Source organism: Oenanthe melanoleuca, chromosome 10, assembly GCF_029582105.1.
Source record: "Oenanthe melanoleuca isolate GR-GAL-2019-014 chromosome 10, OMel1.0, whole genome shotgun sequence".
Taxonomy (NCBI): domain Eukaryota; kingdom Metazoa; phylum Chordata; class Aves; order Passeriformes; family Muscicapidae; genus Oenanthe; species Oenanthe melanoleuca.
In genome coordinates, this window is record NC_079344.1 from 14,635,600 (window position 1) to 14,661,590 (window position 25,991).

The window sequence follows — 25,991 nt, forward strand, 5'->3', positions numbered from 1 at the left end:
GCATAACTGAGCACAAAGAGAAGTCAGGCATGGTGCTGCCCTGGACAACTCCAGGGTTAGTTCTTAACTACAGTAACTGCAGGCATGAATGGAAAGGTTTCCATTCCTTGACATTCCCACCCACCCCTCTGCACAACAGCTGTCTTGACCTCAGGAAGAAACCATGGCACAACAAACACCCAGAATACTCAGATCTACTTCATACCAGTGAAGAGGATCACCCCTTCCTACCTAAAATACTGCTGTCATCCTGAAGGAGTAAGACTGAGGTCCAAACCTCCCTGTCTGTGAATTCGTACCATTCCAGTGGCACTGGAGAGCACTGGAACTGCCAGCTAAAGGATCCCATAAGCTACACTCAGTTTACTTCCTCTCCCAATTGCACTGATCCACCAGTTCAGGGTCAAAGACTAAACTAGAAGATGGCCACAGAGATTTGAAGGTCAGCAACGTGCTCCAGAGACTGCTTACTTAGCTCAGCATCTACTTTAATTTAACACTAAATTTCTATCCAAAAGGAAGAGAGCACTTACTTGTTCTCAGTCGGAACAGAGCACTTACCTTCAAGAGAAGATCTGAAAGGAAAGCTGCTTCCCACAGTTTGAAGAGGTCTGAGGTTTTTCCAGTGCTCCTGTTGTCAGTTCTTTACCAGTGCCTAGCCCTTGGCAGATCATTATGAGCTGCAGCAGCAGCATCAGGTGCTTTCCTGCTAAGTGCACACGCTGCCTTGGATCCTGCTCTGAACTCACTCCCCCAGGCAAACTCTCAGACACTTACTTTTCAGGTTATTCAAATTACATCTAATAAAAGATATAAGGATAATAATTTAACATCTTCAATAGCCGTCTCACTGCACTGGAGTCACTTTCTAATTCTCTTTCTGATTTAAATTTATTACATATACATCCTGTATTTGTAGGAAATGCATGATGAACATAAAAAAATCTGTTGGAATGTCACTTCTGCATTACCTAAGCTCAGTTAAAGATATAATGTTCAACTAAACTTTTCCATAGGCAAGATATGCTTTAATTTCACATCTACCTTTTCTTTTAATTAAAGGAATATAGACAGCTGAAGGTCCACTTTGAGCAATGCACCAACACACAGGATAAACAGTGAACTGTCCCCAACTATATTATTTTATTTAACCCAACTTCTAAGCAATCAAGTGTTGCATTGACTTTGCCCTGTAGTCCATAAATCACTACCAATCTGGCAATGAACTCAAAAATAGAATGACATTAAGTATTAATTGACAATACTTTAAAAATATATTTCTGAAATGCTTTCACATGAGTTATTTATTATAAAATGCTGAATATCCGACCACTAATCCTTATACATTGTACACTGACATACACATGATGAATGAGCTTAGGATCCTCTGGTCATGGATCATATCACTGGATGCAATTCCAGATTTTTAGGGTGCCAACCAAATCCATGTTTACCCTGCCTAAGGTCAAATGCACTGACTAGTACAAGAGGCATGAGCTTCAGAAGTGATTAATCTCATGGAAATATTCCCGGTGAACTTGTTTAAAAAACCCACAAGAACACTTTGGATTATTGTAGATGCATGGATTTACTCATCTTCCCAACATGGCTCAGTAGTTTCAACAATGCAGATGGATTATATGGGAAAAGATTTCTTCTCTGCAACCTAGAAATGGAGTCTTGCAGCTCTTCCAAACACTTGGTTGATTTGTAAAGCATTACTCTTAGGGGTGCAGTGTTATCTGAAGATGCTACACAAGTCCAACAGGATGAGGTACGAGCTCCCTCCGGTTTCGGAGGCGACACTTCAGATGTGCGCGGATTCTGGCCATCTCTGCAGCTGCAACCAGTTTCCCTCCTCCTCACCTCACCCTCATTGTTTGAAGGCAATTGCTTTGTGTTTACCAAGCACTCTTTTCCATCTGATTCCACCTCCGAGTCCTCTGAGCTGTCATAATTAACCAGGCTTTGAAGAGAACCAGGCAGGGACACGCTATCAGTGTGGGTCAATGAGTCAGACGGGTTCCACTCTGCAGCCTCATTATCACCCTGCCGTGCTGTAAACACCGGGCAGTTGTGAGCAGGAGCCAAAGACATCGGAGTCTGTGGTTCTGCTTCACAAACAGCATTTTGCAAACTCTCCCCAGTCACACAGCTTTGCTTTTCTCGGTGGGGTGGCTTGACAGAACAAACTGGGTGGAAAGTGCTGTGCTTGGTATCAAAATGGTTACAGACATCTACAAACTGATGCCACTCCTTCCCAAGAAGCTTTAAGTACCTGACCAAGTACTCCAGAAAGCAAGTTTCTGATGAAATCAAAAAATCTAGAAGTACTGTGGAATCAAACGCAATCTTTTCCAGAAAAAATAAAAAGATACAGTGTGGGTTATATCCACCTGCATGCACAAGTAACTTCCAGGATTCCTCCTCTTTTTGGTTTAGGGTATCAGCAGCATCACACTGTAACCTGAAAAGTAAGCCAGAAAATAATTTAATGGAAGTTTATGGTATTACCTTAAAGCAGCAATATCCAGAAGATGGATCCTTATTTTTTTTTTAATTTTGTAAAAAAGTAAGAACAAAAAGAGAAGTTTTTGTATCAGAGTGCAAAAGAATGAAGGCAGGTGGGGCCAGGATATCAGACAGCTCAGGAAGCCAAAGCATTTAAAGCAGGCCTTAAAGGGCACTCCTTAGGAAACCTTCTGCAGTAAACAAAGCTACTTACAACACATAAACTGTACCTTAATATAAATATGAAGCCATCTTATTTTAATATTTTTGTTAACCTGAATACAGACTAACTTTCAGAATGTTACACACCCTGAAAGAGGAGCCTACTTGTAGTCAAGTGTCTAAGAATTGTGTGTATCCAAGACATTACTTGCACTATCTTCCCACTTGAAGCTTGAGGGCCTTGTATAAATCAGAATAATATCTTGTATGTTAATTTAAACAACAATGAAGCATTGTACACCCAGGACAAATCCATGAAGAACACTTTTCAGTTGTTAGCAATAACCATTTTTATGAAGTAGCTGGAATTCCCATAGGGCCAATCCTTAAAAACTTTACCAAAAGTACCTGAATTATTTAAGTTTAATTCTAAAATCCCATTCTTGTCAAACCTTCAGTGTTGCAAGGAAGCAATCTTGCTTTTATCTGTCTAACCACTATTTTAGACATGAAGTCAATTATCCTGAATTACAGGATATGATAAATTATTTAGTAGGAAACTTTCACAACTCCCATTTCCATCCAAAAAAAGACTTAAATTATCAGCTCTTACAACACACATTATTACATCATCCTGAGGTTTGGGGGGTTTTAAATTATTAAAAAATTATTTTCCTTCCAACAAAAGCAACAGTAACCTCACTGAAGTATAATTCTTCATAGTTCTGTCAGAAAAAAAAAGTACACTGACCTATCAAATTTTAAATAGATGAGTAATAAAGCTTTAGCAGCTTCCCACATGTCATCATCTTGCTCCATGAAAACCAAGGAGAGCCATTCACAGTGATGCACAACTGGGTGAGATTGTGGAGAAGGCTTTACATGACTCCTCCAGAACATCAACAGCTGGGACATGGAACTCTCAAAGTCTCCTGAAAAGAAAAACGTAACTATGAATTTTGCCACACATTTTCTGTTGTCAAACAACACGCGCTCTATATTTTTTAAGTTAACAGTGCATAACTGTTCATGATTGCAGTTTTTTCCTTAGCTCAACTGATTTATCACAACATCAAATTTTATAGATTAGCTCTTGCTATTTTAGTGCAGTAGCTTACTCATAAAAATCACTTTGTATTCATTAGACAGACTTTCTCCCTTAAGTCAAAGAACTTATATCTTCAATACTAATGAGATACTACAGAGCAGTTTTCGATGTAACACACCACATATTCAAAATTTTTCCTGCAATATTGAAATAAATTTTATTTACTGCATCACAATGTGATTTTCCTTAATGTTTGACTTTAAGATTAGTTTTTCCTTCTAGCAAATAACAGCAACATCAAATTATCTGTGTTACTAATCATTACTCTTCAGACCGAAAATCTTCCCTACAAATCTGGAAATGACTTTCAAAATTAAAATTAATTAAAGTTAAGCCACTCTAATCCATGTTAATAGCAAGAAGATCAAGCAGCTTCCTGGAAGTTAGCATATTAAAGCATTTAGGTGCTTGTTTTAAACACTTCCTGTAATGTCACTAAAATAAGGAAGTACCATTCCTTTCAAATTGAAATTCCTCTTGACAGTTGGGGTGTTTGAATCTAATTTAAAAACTCATTTTTACTGTCATGAATCTGGAAAAGAAAGGAGAATGTTTTTGTGAGAAAGAATTTTCATAGAGAAATCTAAAATGGATATAGCCTACTTTTTTTTTTCTCTTGTTCTTACACAATCTCAGTCTCCATACATTTTTCAGAAGGTGGATCACAAGTAAAATATTCTTTACAAATACTTAATCTTTAAGAATGCAACTGACATCACAAACATAACATCTTCCAAAAATCTGGAAAAATCTTCACAAGCTGTCTTACAGAAGTTGTAGCTTTTTTGCACAGATGGATTAAAAATTGATTTTAGGTTTGCTACCTAGCATAGAAATATAAAAAGTAAAATATTTACATCTAGAACTTCTACTAAGGTGCCTCAATGTATTTAAAGTGCTGTAAAATTTCACCATTGTTTAAAAAGAAATAGAAATTACTCTTGGCCACATAATCAGTAAATATAGGAATGCCCATTCTCAGGGGTGTCTGTCTAACAAACGCTGCTCCTGAACTGCCTTTCCATTTTTTTCCAGGAGGATTGGATTCTAGGAAGAAATTCTTTTCTGTGAGGCTGGTGAAGCCCGGGCACAGGGTGCCCAAAGAAGCTCTGGCTGAAGTGTCCAGGCCAGGTTGGGGAGGGCTTGGAGCAAACTTGTTTAATGGAAAGTGTCCCCGCCATGGCAGGGGCTTGGAACTGGATGATCTTTAAGGCCTCTTCTAACCCAAGCCATTCTGTGATTCTGTGTAAAGTCCCACAATTTCCCTGAGCCTTACTTTGGAGATTCCTTATTTTTATTTACCTTTCTATACCACAGCTGGCTTTGCCTCATTACATTACCTGGCTGACAGTAATGCTTTCTACCTTTAATAAAATAAATGCATAATGGTGCCTGAAGTTCTACCTCCACCTTAAAAAAGGGTGTTGTTACCTGCAGTTCCTTGCAGTTCCCCACCCTGAACAGAGTAGATACTTGTGCTATGGACTCTTTTCCAGCTGAAGAAGAGCCTGGTGATCTCAAGCTGGCTTAATGTTCCTAACAGGAAAAATTTTCAATCCCAAATGCAGGTGTTTCAAGCCAAACATACTGCAGGGCTAAGGATTTGATAAAATGCAAGGAGACAACTAATTAGGCAGGACACAACAACAGCAGTTTCTTGGGTGGGTGTTCTCCTTTCTCCCTCCCAGCACCACTAATTCAGCTGAAACATATTTACAGTCTTAATGAGCTGTAACTACAAAATCTGAAAGCTCTAAAACTCTTGCTGCTTAATGAATAAAATTTAAATGGACTGTTACCTTTGATTTCTGCTTCTGTTGCAGAGTTGTGAATCTTGAACTCCAGTGCTTTAAGCACAACCAGACTTAAGGCTCTGAGAACAGTTTGGTCAGAACCACCTTGAGAATCATGTCCAGGAGCAGCTTCACTGCTTCCAAAGGAGCTGGACTTTCCACTGAGTGGAATCTGATTAAGCCAAGTCAAATTCACAACCTGCAGAACAGCATTACTCAGTGCAAGCATATCCTCATACAAAGATGAGGTTTCTAAGAACAGTGATCCACTTTTAGCATCTTCTCTGGACTTGTAAAGGACACATTTTTTAAGGAGCAAAATTAATTTCTTCTTGATTACATAAGGAATTGATGAGCTAATAACGTTGAGGATATAAGAAACTTTCAAAAATAAAATTCTCTGGCACCTGAGCGGAAATTCCAGCTCAATTCTGGAAGCCAAAAGTGCTTCAAGCAGATCTATAAAACTGATCAGATTGTTTGTAGCTTCAGAATAAGGTGAAGTGTAGTGGTGACTGTCAAAATGATGGAGCAGGATGGCATTATAAAATCCCTCAAGCACTGCATCAAGAGGAGCCAACAGCTTCTTCAGAACACCTACAACAACAAGAGGCACATTACTGAGGCGCAGATAAATCAGCAAATAAGAAATAAATTGGTGCTGTCACTACTTTCAGAATATAAATATGCTCAAACCACTACATTTTAACAGCACTTCGCCACCCCCTGTATAAGGAAGGGGCGTCCTGGAGCCGAACTATTCCCGAGGAACCCCGGGTGAGCTGCTCCTCCTGGTGGCACCCGCGAGCCGGTACCGCCCCAGCACCGCCCGTACCAGCTCTGGGTACGAGCGCGTCCTTCAGCGTCTCCTTGACAATCGCTGCCAGAGTCCACAGGCAATCGGCCACCCGGGCATTCCCAGGGAATCCCAGCAGTACCTTCAGGCTAAAGCTGAGCCACGGGACGTTTAAGGCGTCCTAAAAAAAAGAATTAAAAAACCAATCACGTATGCGCTCAGTTGTTATGCAAATTATATTAAATCATAATCCAATGATTTAAAATTGCACATTAAAAAGATTCAAATGTAGGCACAGACAAAACACAGGTAAAAACAATATCTGTCTTGGACCTTTAATTAGGTCTTTAATTACAAACATGAAGCAACATATGCATGCAATAGAAATTATCTGTATGTTTCAAAAAGGGAAAACCAGACCTCCCAATGTCATGTGACCGATCCAAAATCGGATAACTCTGTAGACCGACTAGATCTGAATTCATAATTCCCAGACAACTTGGCAAGAAATACTGCAAACATAATTATCAAATAAATCTCTCTTCAGGATGCTACCATGGAGACTGCAATACATATTCACTAAATATACAGCAAATTAAAAAAAAAAAAAAGAAACAATACCAAACCTCAAGTAATTGGGATATTCAAACAAGAAGATACAGCAAAGCATTGAATTAACTTCCAAGAGGTTATTATTTATTTTTATCTACTGCATCACTCAACAGATACCAAAGAAGTGCAAAAATACTGATAGTCTAGATCATGACTTTTTTTAATATCTGTATTGCAACCTTAAAGATTGTCATCTACACCCATTTCACCTTAAATGAGTTTCATAAAATTCCAAACTTTGATATATAAAAGACACTTCACACTTCTGTTGCACATCAGATCTCCTTTCCTTCCATACTCCAGACTCTTCCTAACACAGCTGACAAATTTTCCTCAGAAAATACAAACACTATAAAGACTTGGCTGTAGAGTTAAATGGAATAACCTGCAAGCAGAGGTTCACTAATCCATTTTTTGAGCTGTCAAGTGATGCCACACTCACCTCTTCCTTCAGCTGGAAAAACACAAGAGATGCTAAACTTTGTGAGGCCATGTGAGATAACAGCCGATCGTCACAACCGAGCAGGTAAATCTGGAGACAGGTAAAAAAGGAAAAGTATCTAAGGAACATCCTTTTTTATTTTTCCTCCTTTCCTAAAAAACTCTTTCAGAAGTTACCAATTTTGTGTCAATTTTTGCCTCCTTCAGAAGAAGAACAAAGATTTCACAGTACTTCTGTCTCACGTGGAGTTCAATTTCCTGGGACTCTGCTTTCGCCACCATCATTTTGATCAAGGTGAGCTGGAGCAGCATCACCTCTCGTGGGCAGAACGAGGAGCTCATGTTTGCAAAGCTGGTGGATAAATCATCTGTTGCAGAGACATCTGACATATCAGTGTCCTGATGGCTCCCAATGCCAGCAGCAGTAGATGGCAGATGCTTCTGATGACAGGATTCATCTTCTCCTGGTGGCTGCTCAACACCCAGATTAATTAGAGAGGAATAATGATGGCTTTCCCTTGCTAGGGGAATGCCTGCCAGGACATCCTTATACACCTGCTGCAGGAGAGAGATCTTCATGATGAGCTCATGCAATATTCCAGAAAATGCTGTGTGTCTTCACTGATTATTCACTGCAAATCAGTTTCCTAGTTATTTTCATCCACTAAGAGAAACAGAAGCACCACTGGGCATTTCTCTTCTAAGTTACCTATAAATAAAACATTTTGCTGTTACTTTGCAAGCAACTAGAAAATATAAAGGAACAACATATTTTTAGAGTTAATGCTGCCATTATTAAACTTATTTTGAAAATGCAAATTCAGCTGCACATGCTGAGACATTAAAATGAAGAATTACCATGCTGGGAAGAAGTTCACAGTTCCAGTATTATATTACCAACATCAGAATTCATTTGCTGGAATTAACAAACCCAAAGATGACTATTATTAGGGGCTACTTCTAAGGGTATGAGTACTTGGATTAGATCTTTCTCTACATTGCTAAAACTACTAGAACCTAAATTCTTTTGTGACAGGTGCCTCCAAAAACAGGCATTAAATTTCAGCTGCAAATTTTCCCCTGAACTGGAAATACTCATTTCTCCACTGAGGCTGGAACTGGAAACAGCTCTCAAAAAAGCCAAAGGAAGGACAAGTCTTGACTTTTGCTGCACACAGGCTCAAGGTTGGCTGACCTCAAGGGCACAGAGATTAGAAATCGAAAATTAAAGAATAATTTAAAAACAAAGTGTAAAACTTATTTTTTTGTTCTATCTTATCATCTATCTTATAATCTTCACAAGTTTTAAAAACATCAAACATTTAAAATTACACCTTAATTTTTAAAACCTGATTTTTTAATTGCAGCTGAAGCGAGTATTGACAAAATGGTTTCCCAAAGGCACAAAGTATTAAAGGCAGACCAAGATGTGCTACCCTGACTCATCACTTCTCCCACCATCAGAAAGCACTTCCTTCAGAAAAGGAGTTAAAATTTGGGAGCATGAAGTTGCCTGCAGGAGTGATCCACAATTCCCTCTGGTGTGGTATTTTTAAAGACACATTCAGCAAGGGCTGACCTGAAAACTCCAAAATGTTACAGCATGTTCTTCACCTGAACCCTTCCCCCATCCTTTCCCATACTCCACATTTTGCTGGATGTTAAAAATAAATCTGGTATTTCAGGCAATAAATCTCCTTTTCATTTGCAGAATCTTTTCAGAATTTTACTTGAGGTGGAAATTCATGACCTGAAACCTCATAAACTGTCTTCAGAAATCACTCTGAATATTTTAGATAGCTGTTGTTCCTATCCTTGAGTTTTATTTCTTCCTAAATGAATAGCTAATAAAGTAAAATCATCTCAACACATTTACTTCTATGTTTGAGATCAACTTGAATTATCACCTTATCTGGTAAATGAAGAGATCTCATGCACAAATTCACACGATCCAGCAAGGTGGTTAAGGCAGAAGAGATTCAGAACTTTTCTAGGATATCCACTGTGAGACTTCACCTTCACCACATGATATTGGCTGTGCTTTCCTGTATCCTCCCATAACACATTTATGTTCCACCATTAATTTGCAAACTTTACAAAAGCATCTCTAAGATAAGTCTCACTCACACATGACAACAGTTCACAAACATAAGTCATCGAAGGAAATTTAAAGTGAGGGGGCTTATTTTGAAGGCATTTACTTCAAAGAGGGAGAAAACATCAGACAAGGACTAAATTTGTTTCAGACAGAGCACGAGAGTGAAAAGCTCAAAGCTGAAGAGTAAAGAAAAGCAGTGACAAACTCAAACCCTTATTTGTATTATTTATCTGAGTTATTCATGACAGCATCTAAAAACCAATTAAGGCAACACCTCAGAGCCAGACTCCTGTATAAACAACAGGAAACAGTTCTAAAAACCTTTATATATAGACTGATCACGTAAAAGACAGAAAGGAAAACTATGCAGAAAATAAGAAACAAAAAAAAGAAGGGGTTTTATATGTTCCTTTTATGATTAATAATGCTTTAAAATCAAAATCAAATCAAGTGAAGCTGCAAACAGAGTAAGGGAAGAAACCTAAACCTCTTCACTTGTATCTCTGAGTTATTGTGTGTCAATTGTGTTAGTAAGAAAGAAAAAAAAAAAAAAAAAAAGAAGAAAGAAAAGGAAAAAGGGCTATCAACAATGGTAGTTCAGTCAAATTAGGAAAAAATTGTTCCCTGCAAGGGTGGTAAGGGCCTGGCACAGGGTGTCCAGAGAAAGTGTGCTGCCTCTGGATCCCTGGAAGTGTCCAGGCCAGACTGGACAGGGCTGGGAGCAACCTGGGACAGTGAAAGGGGTCCCTGCCCATGGCACGGGGTGGGCAAGATGAGCTTTAAGGCCCTTTTTGCCAGAAAACCTATCCAAAACCCGACTCTGTTCTCATTTAAAAATTAAATCTGATACAGCAAAATGAAACCTCAGCCTATGATTTTTGGATATGAATCTGAAGGCTGTGGATTTCCTTACAATGAAATGATTGTAGCATTTAAGAAATAAAACACACTTTGGTCTCCTTGTACCTGCAGTGACATCTCTCAATAAATAAGCTTCTGCTCAGTGCTGAAATACTGTAAATTAGTGTCATTTCTTTCCAGAGTTTGCAAACAACCTGAGCTGTGCAATCCGTGTTAACTGTGACACCTCAGCACACCTTAGCACTGCTTTGGCTGCAGTTCTGCCGAGCGCCTTTAGTCACTGCTGGCAGAAGACCCAGACCCGGCCCCGCCTCATGGCCCCTCACCGCCAGCGCTCATCGGAACCCGCCGCACACAGCGAGCACGGAGCTGCCGCTTCTCCAGAGCCCCGTCCTGCCGGGCTGAGGGGAGCCGGGGCCTCCCGCCCCTTCCCCAGCGCGGCTTCCTGAGCCGGCATCAGCACAGCACAGAGACCCTCGGCCCCAGCCGGCGACCCTTCCTTCACCCGCCCCTTGCTCCCTCAGCGCCGCCCGGGCTCTGCCCTCAGCCCTTCTGGGCTCCCCCTTCGGCCTCTCCCGGCTCTGCCCTCAGCCCTTCCCGGGATCCCCCCCCCATTGCCCCTCGGGCTCTGCCCTCAGCCCTTCCCGGGATCCCCCCCCCCCATTGCCCCTCGGGCTCTGCCCTCAGCCCTTCCCGGGATCCCCCCCCCCATTGCCCCTCGGGCTCTGCCCTCAGCCCTTCCCGGGATCCCCCCACCATTGCCCCTCGGGCTCTGCCCTCAGCCCTTCCCGGGATCCCCCCTCGCCATTGCCCCTCGGGCTCTGCCCTCAGCCCTTCCCGGGATCCCCCCACCACTGCCCCTCGGGCTCTGCCCTCAGCCCTTCCCGGGATCCCCCCCCCCATTGCCCCTCGGGCTCTGCCCTCAGCCCTTCCCGGGATCCCCCCACCATTGCCCCTCGGGCTCTGCCCTCAGCCCTTCCCGGGATCCCCCCACCATTGCCCCTCGAGCTCTGCCCTCAGCCTTCCCGGGATCCCCCCTCAGCCCCTCCCGCCTCCTCAAGGCCCCGCCCCACACAGCACAACCACGCCCACATGACCACAGCCCCGCCCTTCCCCATCCGGCCCCGCCTCTTTCACTCCAGGCCCCGCCTCTCACTCCCCCCGGGTCCGCACGCCCGCGGCCCAGCTTAGTCACCCCGAGCCGCGGAGCGCACGGGCCCGTCCCGTCCCCTCCCCGCTGCCCGGCGGCCACTGCCAGGCAATGCTCGCCACTCACCCGCCCCCGGAGGACCGCGAGGCCCAAACTCCGCTCCGTCACAGCGCCGGAACCGCCGCCACCGACCCCTGTCGCAAAGCCACCCCCTCCCATTCCTTCGCGGCTTTACGGCAGCGGGGCGGAGCCGCGGGGCGGGGCCGCCGTCAGCCCGGCGGCCAATGGGGCGCGGCGGCGGCGCGCGGGCGGGGGCGGGCCCGCCGTCAGCCCGGCGGCCAATGGTGCAGCGGCGGCGGCGCGCGGGCGGGGGCGGGGCCGGCGCGGTGGGCGCGGATTGGCCGCGGCGCGGGTCAGTCCCCGCCCGCCGACCCCGCCGCGAGCCGAGGGGGGCGGCCCGGAGCGAAGTGTCCCCGCTCGGCTCGGCCCCCCCGACCCCCCGCCCGCCGCCGCCGCCAGCGCGGGGGGCGGCCGCGCCCGGGGCCCCCGGCCCGCCCCGCTCCGGCACGCGGGTCACGCAGGTAACCCCGGCTGCCCCGGGGTCCCTCGCCGCGCGGGGAGGGGGGGGCGCGACCCCGTGGCCTCCCCTCGCCCGCCCCGGGCAGCCCCTCCGGCGGGTGCGGGGCTGTGAGGGGCGCCCCCGCCGCCCCCCCCGGGACGGGGTGCTCGGCCCCCCGCCGCCCCTGCCCGCTCCCCCGGCGGGCTCCGGGCCGCCCCCGGGGCTGCCCGCGGAGGGGGGTCCCCGTCCCCAGCCCCCAGCGGCGCCCCGGGTGCCTTGGCGGCCGCCGGGCCTTGGAGCTGTGCGCTGGGGCTTGGCCGGCTTTTTGTGTGTGTGTTTGTGTGTGTGTGTGTGTGTGCGGCTGACGGCTCCTGGAGCGTGAACTCCTGCGAGGGAGAGGTTTGGTTTCCCAGCAGCTCAGCTTTCTGGGTTACTTCCTGTCCCATTCTTTAGCACTTATCTTTACTTCCATTCCCTGGAGGAGCTGCCTTGACAGGGCAGCGGTCCTGCCGTTATTATCCCTTCAACCCCTTAGGATCCTGAGAGAGTGTCCTCCTTTTCCAGGAGAGATCCTGATTTTGATGAATAACCCCTTTTCTTTCCAAATTTTTGAAGGCTCTTCGTATTTAGCCCAGCTACTGCTTTTCTATTAACCAATTCTGTTCTTCATTTCTCTGTTATATATCGTGTGGCTCAGTTCTACTTTTATTTATTTTTTTTTTTTAGGTTTAAGCTGCCTTAAAGGAGAATTAAAAATAGTGACTCCAAAGAACAAAATAACACTGAAGAGAGAAAACAGCACTCAGAAAACCCCCAGAAAGGTGATGATTCATTTAGACTCTCAGAGTCATCCTAGACACATGGTTTGGCTGGGATTGGGGCCTCTTGTGTTTTTACGGATTTGAATAGGTAGCATTAGATTTCTTTGTTCTCTTAAAACCTATTTGCTGTTGACATTTTAAAGTTTGAAAGCTCTGAATCCCATTTGAAGTACAGTTCCTCTTGTAACACTTGATAATTTTCCAAAATTATTCTGCAAATGTTGTTTTGATTATGAATTGCTACTTAATGGGGTTTTTGTGTGTTCATCTCAGGGATGTCATTTAAAATTACTTTGCTCTAGGTTGCTAAAAGAATCTTTTTCTTAAAGTCTTTCCATAAATTTATGGGTTCAGCACTGCTTCTGTTTCTGTTTTGATTCTAAAATCTTTATTGGGCTAGGTCATGGTAATTTCATTATGTTGGTTTAGTCACATCACTCCTGCATAGGTCACTTTTTTGTGTGTGTGTTGTAACGGTGCTGCAAAAATTGGAATTAATTTAATTGGATGGTGTCTGCTTACAAGTACTTACTTTTTGGGCTGAGATCATAGAAGAAGATGATGCTGTTGGGTGCTTAAGGGGGAAAATGGAAGGAGTCATCAAGACCAATCCTGCTGGTAGGAGGGAGGCTCTGTTTCAGGGGGAGAGCTGTTCGTGGGGAGAATTGCGTGTTTTACGTGGTGAGATGAAGAGATGGATCCTAGGAGAGAGTGGGGGGTGAGTGATGTCAGTCAGTCTTTTTCTGCATCCTGCTGTCAGCACGCTCCAGAGGATGGAGTTCCTGCGCGCTCTTCTAACGCAGAGTCTGTCTTGAAGCCATTTTAATCTGTCTCAAACGTAGGTGAGTTTGTTTTTTGGCAGAGGTGCCCTCCACAGAGGTCCCTGTGGTCAGTGTCGTGTTTTCAGAGATGTCACTGACTGTACCAAAACGTTGTTCATTGTTGGCAATCAGTTGTTTTTGAGCATTAGCCTGCCAGAGAAAGAGCAGTATTTGTTGCCAACAGCCTTGGTCAAGGCTGGATCATTTTTCCAATACAGATGTCTTTAGATTAAGACAAGAAATAGTTGCTCTGTGTTGAAGATTAAATAGAAAATCCCTCCGTAACACAAGTGCAACAAATCCTGAGATACGCTTTGGAAGCACAGGGAAGAAATGTTCCATGTTATTTTGATAACCTATGAGTAGTGGCAGAACATGTGGACATGCCCAGTGTGATTTCAGCAGGGATTTTCCTGCTAATAGGTGAGACAGATGTGCATCAGTACAAACTTACCAGAGCAATTATGGCACAGCTGTTTCATCTGAATTTAGTTTGTTATAACTCCCTTTTCCCAACCCACCCAGTGCCTCTCATGTCAGGACTGTAGCTGCTCCAACAGGACACCTCTTGATGCTGACAATTCATGGGATCTTTGGGATTTATTCACAACAGGAGACCTGAGTTTTCATTTGATTTGTGAAGTTCCTTCCTAGTGTGAAATGCCAGTGCAGCAAAGTTTGATTCAGATGCAGAGACTGGAATGGAGTTCATAGGAATGAGGGAATTAAATTCTGGCAGAAATTTGCACATGGTTGAAACAAAGCACAGAGATCACTGATATTCTGAAGTCCTGTTCTTGATCCCTGGAAGAAATGCAGCATGTTGCAAATGCAGCAGCCCTTTAGAGAAAGCTTTAGTCTTCAGGCTATATGCTCACTTTGGGTTTGTTTTTCCTCATTGTGAATTCTCAACCCTTAAAGGCAATGTGCTGTCTGAGGGATGGTTTTGTTTTGTTCCAGCAATGCTTACAGAGTGATATTATCACTGTGAAAATCTTGCTTTGTCCACTAAAGACATCCAACAAATTTTGTCCACTTGGATTCTTTTAGGCTGTATTAAATAGAAATATGTATCAAATGTTCTTCTAGAGAGTGTTGCATGACACAAACTCTGTAAGCAGCACACAGTTTATCAGCTGTGAGAATTAGGGCTGAAGTGACTCATTTAATGTGGTTTGAACTCGCCATTGGTTCCTGCTTCTGCAATGTTGGTGTTTGGGTTCTCTAATGATAGTAAGTCACGTGAAAATACATAAATCTTAGCAATTAAAGCTTGCTACAAATTAATTACTTATAAGGCTGAGCTTCCATCTGACTTCTGCTGTTTAAAACTCAGTAACAGCACTCCTGTAAGTTGGAGGAGAATTGGTATTTTTTGCTTGGTACACAAGGATCTCCAAGCATGCTGCAAAGCACAAGCTCCCTGCAGTTTGTCAGTGCACATCTTGAGGGAGGAGGTTCTGGCTGTGTGAACCTGATGCAGCATTCTCTGTAAGGCCTTGCTTTAGCATCAGCATTGAGGTCCTGCCTTCAGGAGGAATTGCAGGATTTTATTCACGGGGCTCTGCTTGTGCTTAAGGTTACCAGTGTACAAGTGGGGATGATGAGTAGTTGCTGTGCTTTCTGTAGGTGAAGTTTCCCTCAGGTTTGCAGACCTGAACTTGTGTGAGCTGGGTGATCTCTCTGATTCTCCATCAGGCCCAAAGTCAGACCTCACAACTTCTCTGTGACATGAATAATTTTAGTAAAATGACACCTCTGTGCTTCAGTTTCACCCACCTGCAGAATGTAACAACACAACAGCTGCTTATTAGTGTGTAACAACACCATCTCTAGTTCTCTGAACACTTGAAATTGATGGGGCACTTGTAGATTTAACTATTTTGATTATTTTAAATTTAGTATGCCTGAGTACGAGCTGGCCTTACAGGAGCTCTCACCAGAAATGTGTAACTTTTAATGACAGCTTGTGAGGAGTGAAGGCTTCTTTCCTTTGAAGCAGCAGTTCTTCTGTGATGTTTTGGATTCATGCACTGTTAACTCATTCCTTTCAGGCCCAGCAACTCGTGTGTGTTGCTTGGTGATTTTCATCTCAGCCACAGAGATACCTTGCTTGGTGTCTGTCTGGGCTGTAGCATGGAACATTCAGCAGAAAATATATTTGGGATTATAAGGCTCTGTGAAATATTGATATTTCACATGTTACTTGCAAACTTCACGATTGTGATGTGAGAATGCAAATGACAACACAATTGTTTGCCCTAGTCTCTTGTCTGAAGAGCTCCTGGAATAGGAGCGTGAGTGGCAGCTGAAGATGATGGTTATGTTTAGTTTGTCAAAAATATATTGACCATTTTTAAAATGCCATTTGAGTGAGAACACATTTAGCTTGTTCAGGCTTTGAAATGGGTAGGAGAAGTGAGTTGTGAGACTAATGAAGGCTGATGTGATTATCCTTATTCCACAGGGCTTTCCTTTTTTCTGTTGTTTATTTGATTTAAATGTCTCAGAATACTTCAACCACAGGCAACTCAGATCTACACTGATGAGGTCTATGCCAGATACTAAATGTCATGTGTAATGGTACACTTCTCTTATTGTACAGAGTTAGGCTGACATCGGTAACTTCTGGTCCTTCTTCTGCTCTTGGGTGTGTAATCTCAGAGTTTAGGAATTAGGTCCTTCTGTCAGGCCACGTGAATAAGCAAAATACTGCATTTTGAGGTCTTGCTTTTTGTACCAACCTTTAAGTTTCTTTAAAGTAAGCATATACATATGTTGGAATTAATTTTCCACATGATGTTTGCAGTGACTTTAAAGAAGTGGCACTTTGATGTGGGAAAGTCTAAGATCTCTTTGACAACATGAGACATTATCAATACATAATGAGGATGTTTGTCTTATTATTTTTATTTAGTGCTGCTTCTACTATAATTATTAATGTTTTAATCAAACTGTTAAGTCATTGAGTGAGGGAGCATTACTCTCACTAAATATGACTTATTTTTATTAAAGTTGCAGATCTTACTCTTGCCATATGCAGCTAATTTTCCTTTGGGGGGAAAAAGCTTGTTACTTTTTTAGTGGAGCAATCTGTTACCTTGTCTGTAGTCTGTGAAGTCAGTGCAATTCTAATTTGCATCAGCTAATAAAAAATGTGTGGGTTTTAAAGTGAAAATCATGCAAAAATTAAAAAAAAAAAGGTGAACGACTGATCATCTATGCAAAAAAACAAGGCTGGAAATGTGATCAAATTAGGTCATGGCAGTGCAGTTTTGTGCAGGGCTGTAAGCATATCTGAAGACCTTGTATGCTTTATCTTGGGAAGCAAAGCTCTTGGAAAATGTGCATAAGAGGGATAAAAAGGTTTTTTTTTCATCCTCTTTGAGCTATCATTGCAAAAGCATGATTTTGTGTTGCATTAAGTGGTAGAAATTTCAACTCTAAGAGCTGCAGAGTTCATGGAACTGTTCATGTGCGAGTCGTTTGCAGAAGAAACGAGTCACAGTTGGGTTTGTGTGATCAGCTGTACAATTAAGTATTTAATGGTTTTATTGTTTGTTATATTATTGCAGTGCTCAGATGAGATAAGGGTACCTTTCACTAAAAGTTTGCAGCCAAAGGAAATGAAAGGTCAGATAAAGGTGTACAAAGAATTAGTGAAATAACAGTGATGAGTACAGGAGAAATGGTTTGGGACTGATCCCGTTAACTGCAGGTGATAGGGGGGATAAGGAGGGGTTGGTCTGAAGGAGGAATTCTAACTTGCAGGGATTCTAACTGGCATTTGGTTTACCTTGATTCTAAAAGAGTAGTTTTTCTATATGAAGGAAAGGGTGAAGATTTTTGAGCTGGTGGTTTGCTTGTATATGGAGGTGGCTTTACCTGTTTGTAAAACACAGCGTGTGTCAGCCTGAGCTGTCACATGAGGGAGAGGAGACAGGCTGGTGGCTCTGCAAATCTAGCTGAAGGACACAACCCAATGCTCTATGGATTCCAGTTCTATTCTTTACTTAGGGAAGCAGAGATGGGATGGAGATTTAAAAAAAAACAAACCCAAACCTCATACAAAAACAACAATTAAAAAAAACCCCACAAACAACTAAAAAACTTGCAAAAGTAGTTTGGGAAGAACTAAATGGAACCTGAATGTTTTTGCTGGCATCTGACTCCCACAGGGAGATGGTGAGCAGTGAGGCAGAAATACCTACTGTAACCATTGCATCCATTCTTGTTCCATACAGGAGGAGCAGATACACTTAATTATTAGAGAGGGGTGTAGACCAATTCTTCAAGGTTTACTCCAGAGAGGAAGCACATCCCTCATTTCTCTTGTCTTCCATAAAATATTCAGAGAAGCAAACTCTACCCACCCCAGCCTCTGGAGGACTCTTTGATAATAATAGAAAACACACTTTGGGTCTTTTCTGACATAGCTGCATTAAAATGTAGCATTCTCACACGAGAACAAAGTAAAAGTAAGTAAACCTTTCACTTTTATTCTTTACAACTAACAAGAAATACCATTTTTTTTAAGGGGTAGCAGGTTGTTTGACATACATGGGCACAGAAGATTATGAACAGTGAAGACAATGAAGAGTGGGACATCCATCAAAGAGTAACAGCCTCTCATAAGGTAATTCAGGACCACATTGAGTTTATCCTGTGGTACTTGCAAAATCAATTAAGTAACTGTTGTTGTCCTCCATTTTCATGGCACTATAAAATCATTATAACCAAGAATATATAGGTATATTTTTCCCCCCTGTGCTTCCTTTTGTTTTTTTTTACTTGCATGCAGAAAGCCAATATGTAACAACCCAAATGCATGCTGAGTTTTGAATGAGATTGATTACAGTTGCAAAACATTAAATATTAAATGCCAAAGGGCTACTTCCAGTAGTCCTCCTTCTCTTCTCCAAAGATTGATGTCTTAAATGGGCTTTGCAAACAGGAGTTTTAAATGATCTATGGAGCAGAAGTAAAAATGTTTTCAAAGCTGGTGTGTACCTAAAACTATCCTGAAACCTTTAATGTTATGGTTAAGTATTCTTGTCATTTGAATTTCATTGCTTGCCATAGGGGTGAGATGGAAGAGTGGATATTTACAGAAACTGTGCAAGTGATAAAAGGAGCTGCCTGACTTTGTCTTCTGCTTTGTATGTTTTAGTACTTATGTACTTTAGTACCAGCTAATTTGAATAAGCTCTGCTAGTCACATGCAACATATGGAGCCAATGCCAATTTTTTATAATGCTGCATTACAAATATACCCACCAGCTGAGAAGTGTGAGAGAGAGAGCTCTGCTTTTCCTCAACCAACTGTCTTCACAGAGATTTGCAGGGGGAATACTGCTGGCCCCTCAAATGAGAAATCCCATTTCTCTTCACCTCTTTAGTCATCCCATCTCTTTCTGTAGCATTTTGAGCAGCTAGCCTGACCTTAATTTTCAGGACCATGTGAGGGCTTGAAAGTATTGGTTCTTTACAAGAAAGAACTGTAAAAATGGCATAATAAAGTTTGTTTACATTAAGTTTTGATCAGATATTCTCAGTTTGAAAAAAAAGTTTTCATATCTTGTTTTTTTGTAGGTATTCAGAAACTACGACTAAAAGTTTAATAGTCTAAATTATTATTTTTAAGGGTTTTGCACAACTCATCATCAGTTAGATTCTACTGTCAATTTTCACCTGCAAATCCAAAGGAGGATCTTACTCTTGCAGCTGGAATTTCACCAGTGTTAGTGGTGTGAGGTAGAATGAAGTCAAGCTCACTGTCTTATAGGTGAGCGTGTTCTGAAGTGCTAATTGGAGTTTAGAAAAGAGCTTAGCCAAAGCTTATTAGAGTCAATAGAAATACTTCAATTGTCATCAGATTAACCAAGTTTGATTTTTGGACTATGCTGCAAAAGCTGACCTATTGAGTTGGCAGTTGCTGCTTTGTAAATCCCCTTTCCTCCCAGTCTCAGATAATGAAGTTCACATTATAAAACAAAACAAAGCCAGTTTCTAAGCCATGTATAACATATGGAGCTAAAAAGTCTTCTTTAATAACCCTGTGCTGAAGTAGTGATTGTTGCCATACATGGTAAGCTGAAGCATTTATAAATGTCAAAGACAGGCATTTGCTGTGTGTAATTTCCATATTTGCAGGGTAAGTAGGGTCACTGGAGCACCTGTTAATTATGAGTTTATATCTCTCCAAAAAGCAGATAAATAACTTCTTTACCATGGGCATGAGGGGATGGTAGAAGAGCAAATAGACAGTGTGCCTTTGTCTGCAAAGTTGGCATTGATTGATGCTTTCACTTTTCTCTTGTCTGTGGATATACCTGGATGACAGGAAAACAAGTGTCCAGTGGGATATGGGGAGCTGATTGCAATTTCTTTTGAATGACCTGTGGATCACGAGGATCTGGAAATCTTTATGATACCTAAAAGAAGATTTAGGTGATGATGAGGGTTGGCATCCTAATAAACCAAAAAATTACTGTAAATTTTAAGTTTTGCTTAAAATTCATTTTCACCATTAGAACTTTTCTTTGTACTTTAACCTTGATTAACTTTGCAGGAGTTTAAATACATTCCTCTTTTTAATCTTCTAGGTCTCTGTTAATACTCATCCACATTTGAATATTTTCTGAAGCTCCTATTGCTCAGCATTACCTTTCTCATACCCTGCTTTTATTCCTGCTTCTGATATTCCTTTCCATTTTAAGAATGTGGGGTATAGTACACAATGTATGTGAAAATGCAGTCACTTTGTCTGCTGGGGAACAATCCTTAAATACCTGTTAATTTTCTTGCCCCCAACTAGAACTGCAGATGGTACTTTTCAAACAGAGCATGGAGTACACAGTACTTGTCCCTTTCCCAATGTGTGCTTGTTTCTAGGCTCTTTTACAGTGGCTATTTTAGATACTCTTTTGGCCCAGCTTTCATATGCTCTATCAAGGTAATTATGAATTGAATTATTCTGATATATGTTCTCATGGTGTTTGACAGGACTGTAGTAACTGCACTTAAATTTATTTTCAGGTTTCATATATTATCATCCTTATATTTGATTTTTGGAATGTAGAAGTTCTTTACAGCCTTTGTGTACTAATTAAGAAATGCACAAGCCAGAATACAAACAGTAGATTCTAAAAAAAAAAAAAAAAAAAAAAAAAAAAAAGGGTGAAAAAGGAAAATAGATAATTAGAGTTTTCAGTTTGAACATTAGTGTTACTAATACTCACATACAGTAGGTCACAGAACTCTATTGGTAAGACTTTTTCACTGAAGCTTACAAGGGGTGCGTTTCCAGAAAAATCAAGAGTATCGTAGTTCAGTTACTGTAGCAGTGCAGTGGTGCTTCCTGCAACAGTTTGGATCATCCATTCCATAGTTTGGATAATCCATTTAACCAGTGTCAGAGGTAGTGATGTTAACCACAGTGTGATTTTGAAATGCATGGTAGGTTCTGGAGGTTTTTCATTTTGCTCGTTGCTCAGTTGCTTTAATTATGAACTGCTGTTTGATGCTGTCATTTCTGAAGAAAACATTTACTATTTATAATGTGCAAGTGTCCTTTTCTTTTGCAGTTCAGTGATGTCACATGTACTATGATTTTGCTAATAACAGTGAGATCATTTTAGGTTTATCCTCCATGTAACATCACTTTTCTCAGCATACAGAAAGAAGTCTTAGCATCACATTTCATTAATCCTTTTTTTCTACGCACCCCATTTCTGATCCCAATCCTAATTTATTCCTGCTTCCTTCCCATTGCTTGAAGGTGACTCGTGTGAGCTCATGAGGCTCCTGTAAAGGCCAGACTCAGCTAGGATGTTACACCACCACTGCAGGAGGAACCCTGAGCTACAGGAAGAGTTGCAGATCCAGGCTGCCGTGGCCGCCGGCGATGTTCACACCGTGCGCAAGATGCTGGAGCAGGGATATTCTCCAAACGGTCGGGATGCCAACGGCTGGACCTTGCTTCATTTCTCTGCAGCAAGAGGCAAGGAGAGATGTGTCCGTGTTTTTCTGGAACATGGAGGTGAGTTGCCCAAAGAGAAAAATTTTTGTACTCATCTGGCACCTTTCTATCTCAATTTCCACTGCAGGGCTTTCCAGCACTGATTAGATAGCAAAATACTTCTGGTTATCTTTTGTGGTTGTTTTTTATTCTTTTGTTCTTAATCTCTGTTTATTTCTGATGCATACTCTGGATGACATCATAGATCAGCTTTATATCTTGATAACTTTCTTTCCCCCTAGCATTGCCTGGGAATTGTTCAAGGAATGAATAAGCATTATGAAAATAGGGCAGAAGGAGTCATTATAAAATGAAATGTGCTCACAGCACTCGCTACAGGCTTTTCTTCTCTGTTAGGAGGTATTATTAGAGGAAGGCAGATCCTTGAATTGAAATCCTAGGGAAGTTTATTTCAGAATTCTAAAGCAAGTTAACCAGTTCCATTAAAGACTAACTTTAATGTAGGCTTTAACACAATCTGCTAAATTTTATGTAAACAGTCCTCTTTGTGCAAGGACTTTAGTGTCAGCTCATCCAAATGAGTTTACAGGTCTCCTGCATCCAGCTACAATGAAACTTTATTTCAAGAACTGACTGAGTTTTGTTGATTTAAGTGATACTCATGTGGGTGATGATTATTATCCCTCAGGTGGTACAGTCAGAATTTCTCATTGCTTTATCATCTTCCAAGGCCACCTGAAGTTTTAGAAAGGGATCATCCTAATCTTCTAAAGTGGTACTGGAGGGGAAATCAGTAGGTGTTCTCCAGGTTCTGATCAGTGCTCTCAAAGAACAGCATCCTCTATTCTAGCACTGTTCTTACCAAATGAATTATGAGGTATTCAATCCAAGGGAAACTAAATCATCTTTCTGATGCTTTGTGTATCTGAGCCATATGGGTCCCTGGTGTTTGTTACTGGATTTGTCAGCTGTATGGATCATCCTGAAAGTGGAGTGGCATTAACAGGTTGTGGTAGTGGCACAATCAGTGATTTGTTCCTTAAGTGCAGTGCTGAAATACAGCCTTAGCAACTGGACTCTGTGAATGCACCTGCTACAGATTGCAACCATATAAAAAGGGCAAACCTTCACGGCCTTCTTGGAAGGGGAAAAAGCTACTAAATTGAACTAATATATAACTTTAAATTCTACTTTTAAAAAGCAATATATGCGGATAATCTCAAGCTTTCAGTTTGATAATTCGAAAGTTTAAGGCTTTAAATCACATACATAGCTTTTAACTTTTTAGCTGTAAGTTTAAAGATTATAAAAAACCCCACTCCCTTCTGTATTCCTATGTATTTTCATTTTTATAGATTTTCATATTACATAGCTGCTGATTCAATGGTTTGTTTTTATTTTTGTTGTTACTCTTTCCCGTGCAAAGTACCAGCTGAATATGATGCCTCATGAAAACTGCCTGTAATGAAACACCTTTGTCCTGAGGCAGCTTAGAGTTGAATCACCAGGATGAGAAAGTTGAGTAACAAATAGTGTGAGGTTTAGTCATCCACAGCAGCTTCCCTGCAGCTGAGCCTCGCTCCCAAAAATTGGCACTGCCTGGTGCCTTGCCTCGTTTTCCCTCAAAACAGAAGCATAAAAATAATGAGTATTTATCACATAATAATGTCACAAATGAGTTATTAAGCAGTGAATGAGTTGACTCTTACAGGCTGAGTTAATCATCCCACCCTCATTAGGGAGAGGTTTGTGTCTACCTTTCCTCACATGGTCTCTACTTTTCTACCTCTGGAGTGGGTTGTTTTGCTGCTGGTGCTTAATCCCTGTGGAACAAAAAAAGAGATATTGGGGTAAAGGAAAAAGTCCTTTTCTGTTGTGAATCTTATGGCAAAATAGAGAGTATTGAACTATATATTGGTAATAAATTGGCAGTGAGAGAGAGCCTGCAGAGCTCTGGGGGAAGGAGGGAGTTGAGATGGGGAGGAAGGGGTGGCTGGTGGTGGCCGTGGCTGTCTCGAGGGGTGATGGAGCTTAGCAGAGCTGGGAATATTTTCATGGAGGAAATAGGGCTGGGAGAGCCACAGTGGGCTGTTGCTGAGGGTAGAGTGCTGTGCCTCAGATCTGAGATGCTGGAAGGCTCCCAGCATAGCCTGCTAGTGGGATGGAGGGTGAGTTGGGCTAATAATGAGAAGGAATCTGGTCACTGACCTGGAAATAAAAAGTAGATTCTTATGGGAGTCATGACCTGTCCGCCTCCTGCTTTTGCTTTTTCTCTTCCATCATTGCTCACTAGCAAAGAAAAGAGCCAGAGGACAGTGTTGTGCATGCAGATTGGCTGATTTGAGTGGAGGTGGTGGAACAGCAGGAAGCTTTTTATTATCTGCTGGGAAGGAGACACAGATAGATGGGGAGAATGCAGAAAAAACAGTCCAGACTAAAGGATGAAGCTAGCAGAAATACCAACTAGATACAGATGAGATAGGTCAGATAACAAATATTATTTAGCAGCTAGTGAAATGCAGAAAGTTTATCATAGTCATGGAGAAACTTAGTTCTCATAAGAAATAGTGAATTTGACTTTCTTAGTGTACTTGTCTCATTTTATTAAGGTGAAGATTCTATGAAGCCATCTCTTCCCACACATAAAAACGATCTGGAGTCAAAAAGCAGCACCAAAACAGGGAATGTAGTTTTTAGTAATCTTGGATCTCTGTATAACAAGCCTTTTTTCCCTTTAGTATACTTTGTAAATTTTTAATATGACATATAGAGACAGACAATCCAACACTGGACAAGAAATATGTTTTATTAATTTCCAGCCACCACTATTAATGTTACAATGAGCTAAAATCCTGAAAGTGTCTGGTTAGCTGTCCCTTGGTGATACCTTCTCAGTATTAACTCAGAAGTTTCTGGTTACTTATATTAAAATGAAGAAATAATTCACTAAAGCTCCTAGAAATGAAATAGTAAGAGAAAGTAGCCAAGCAGCCATATTTATTTATTTTTAGTCTTGGCTTCAAAGTATCTAAATTTTAGTAAGGTCAAGCAGAATCCAGGAGGATCTAGAGAATGCCAAATGCTTACCCCCCCCTAAGCTCCTAAAGGGTGTCTGTCTCTGAACAGTAATGCTTTCCTGGACATCTTCTGTATCAATGTTATCTTAGGAAATTCAAAACAGAAGCTGCTTGTAGCCATGCTTCTAAACCTTGTGGTCAAAATTAAGCCCTAGCTGAGGGAAATAATCTTGAAATAATAGAAGTACTCAGTGAAGCCAGGAGCATTGCTTAAGCATTGCTTTCTTGGTTTCCCAAATTACTGTGATAGAGTGACCTAAGAAAGGTGTCAAGGAAAAAGGAAAACTGTCCCACTGAGCTGTAAATTGAAACTTTGAAATATGACTCTTTTATTTATGAATCTACATATCTTCTAGATTACAGTATTGGAGAGTTTTATTAACAGTGGACTTTAAATAACTAGCTTAGGTGCCCAACTTCCACATGAAATAAAATAATCTCAGTATCATTTAATGCTACAGATTTTTCCATCTCAAATGAGCTTGATTGCAGTAATTGGTACTCTTGACAAGCTGCTCTAGGTTTCTGCCATTATTTTTTGCCTTATATTTAAGAACATTAGAAGTGACCAAAAGCAGTTGTTTGTGTTTCTATATTCTGCTCTCCCCATATTAATGGGAAGCTTGGAATGAAAGAAGTGTTTGACAGTCAGGATGGAGATGAGATAGAGATCTGCTACCACGTGCTGGCTTGATCCCTTTCTAGCTAAAACTGACAGTTAGTTTTTACCCCTCTGTAGGTTCTAAAAGGTCATCTGAGAGTCATTCCCAATCCATTTTTACCTTGCTCACATTCCAGGGGGAGAGAGTTGCTTTACAACATGATACCAATACTAAAAATTTTAGAAAAGTCAGGCAAAAAACCCACAATGGTCTTTAGGCACCATCAACTTTGTGGTGTTGCTTTTACTAAGACAGGGACTGAGTGGATAGAATTTGTTTGCAACTTTATGCAGGTCCAGCCTCTCCTCTTGTGAAATTCAGAAGTTTTCCAGGAGGTGGCAGCAGGACATTGATGGAATAGCAACAGACCTTTCGATCCTGTTAAAAATGTTTCTCTAATCCACAGGCAGACTGTTGGCTCGCTAGAAATCCATAATCTTAATGGGAATTACAGGATATTTTCACGAGGTTTTTCTGAGGCGTTTGTTATGGAAAGGTTGGTTGTTTGTGTTGCTTGGTTTCCCAACTGTGAGGCTTT

General features: G+C 41.6%; 2 protein-coding genes across 9 annotated transcripts in view; one reads left to right on the forward strand and one right to left on the reverse strand.

Moving 5' to 3' along the window:
* Positions 1–874: 874 nt before the first annotated feature.
* On the reverse strand, positions 875–11,762 carry LINS1 (lines homolog 1). Of its 6 annotated transcripts, XM_056500181.1 has the most exons (8): positions 11,659–11,745; positions 7,601–8,132; positions 7,425–7,514; positions 6,410–6,551; positions 5,581–6,171; positions 5,213–5,376; positions 4,234–4,313; positions 3,528–3,605 (listed from the first exon to the last, which is right to left on the reverse strand). In XM_056500181.1, exons 2-6 carry the CDS (start codon positions 8,000–8,002, stop codon positions 5,318–5,320), a joined length of 1,284 nt encoding a protein of 427 aa, XP_056356156.1. In that variant the 5' UTR covers positions 8,003–8,132; positions 11,659–11,745; the 3' UTR covers positions 3,528–3,605; positions 4,234–4,313; positions 5,213–5,317. The 6 variants fall into 6 exon arrangements, with proteins under 6 accessions (XP_056356157.1, XP_056356151.1, XP_056356153.1 ...); XM_056500176.1 differs by lacking the exons at positions 4,234–4,313; positions 5,213–5,376 and adding an exon at positions 879–2,467 and having other exon boundaries at positions 3,425–3,605; XM_056500178.1 differs by lacking the exons at positions 4,234–4,313; positions 5,213–5,376; positions 11,659–11,745 and adding exons at positions 879–2,467; positions 9,331–10,790 and having other exon boundaries at positions 3,425–3,605.
* Positions 11,763–11,970: 208 nt separating this feature from the next.
* ASB7 (ankyrin repeat and SOCS box containing 7) overlaps positions 11,971–25,991 on the forward strand; it is a 29,214-nt gene continuing 15,193 nt past the window's right edge. For all 3 annotated transcript variants that reach the window (XM_056500041.1, XM_056500042.1, XM_056500040.1), the window contains exons 1-4: positions 11,971–12,113; positions 12,818–12,912; positions 18,271–18,369; positions 21,514–21,774. In XM_056500041.1, the coding sequence (XP_056356016.1) occupies positions 21,564–21,774 (211 nt within the window). In that variant the 5' untranslated portion in view covers positions 11,971–12,113; positions 12,818–12,912; positions 18,271–18,369; positions 21,514–21,563. The remainder of the gene's footprint in view (positions 12,114–12,817; positions 12,913–18,270; positions 18,370–21,513; positions 21,775–25,991) is intronic.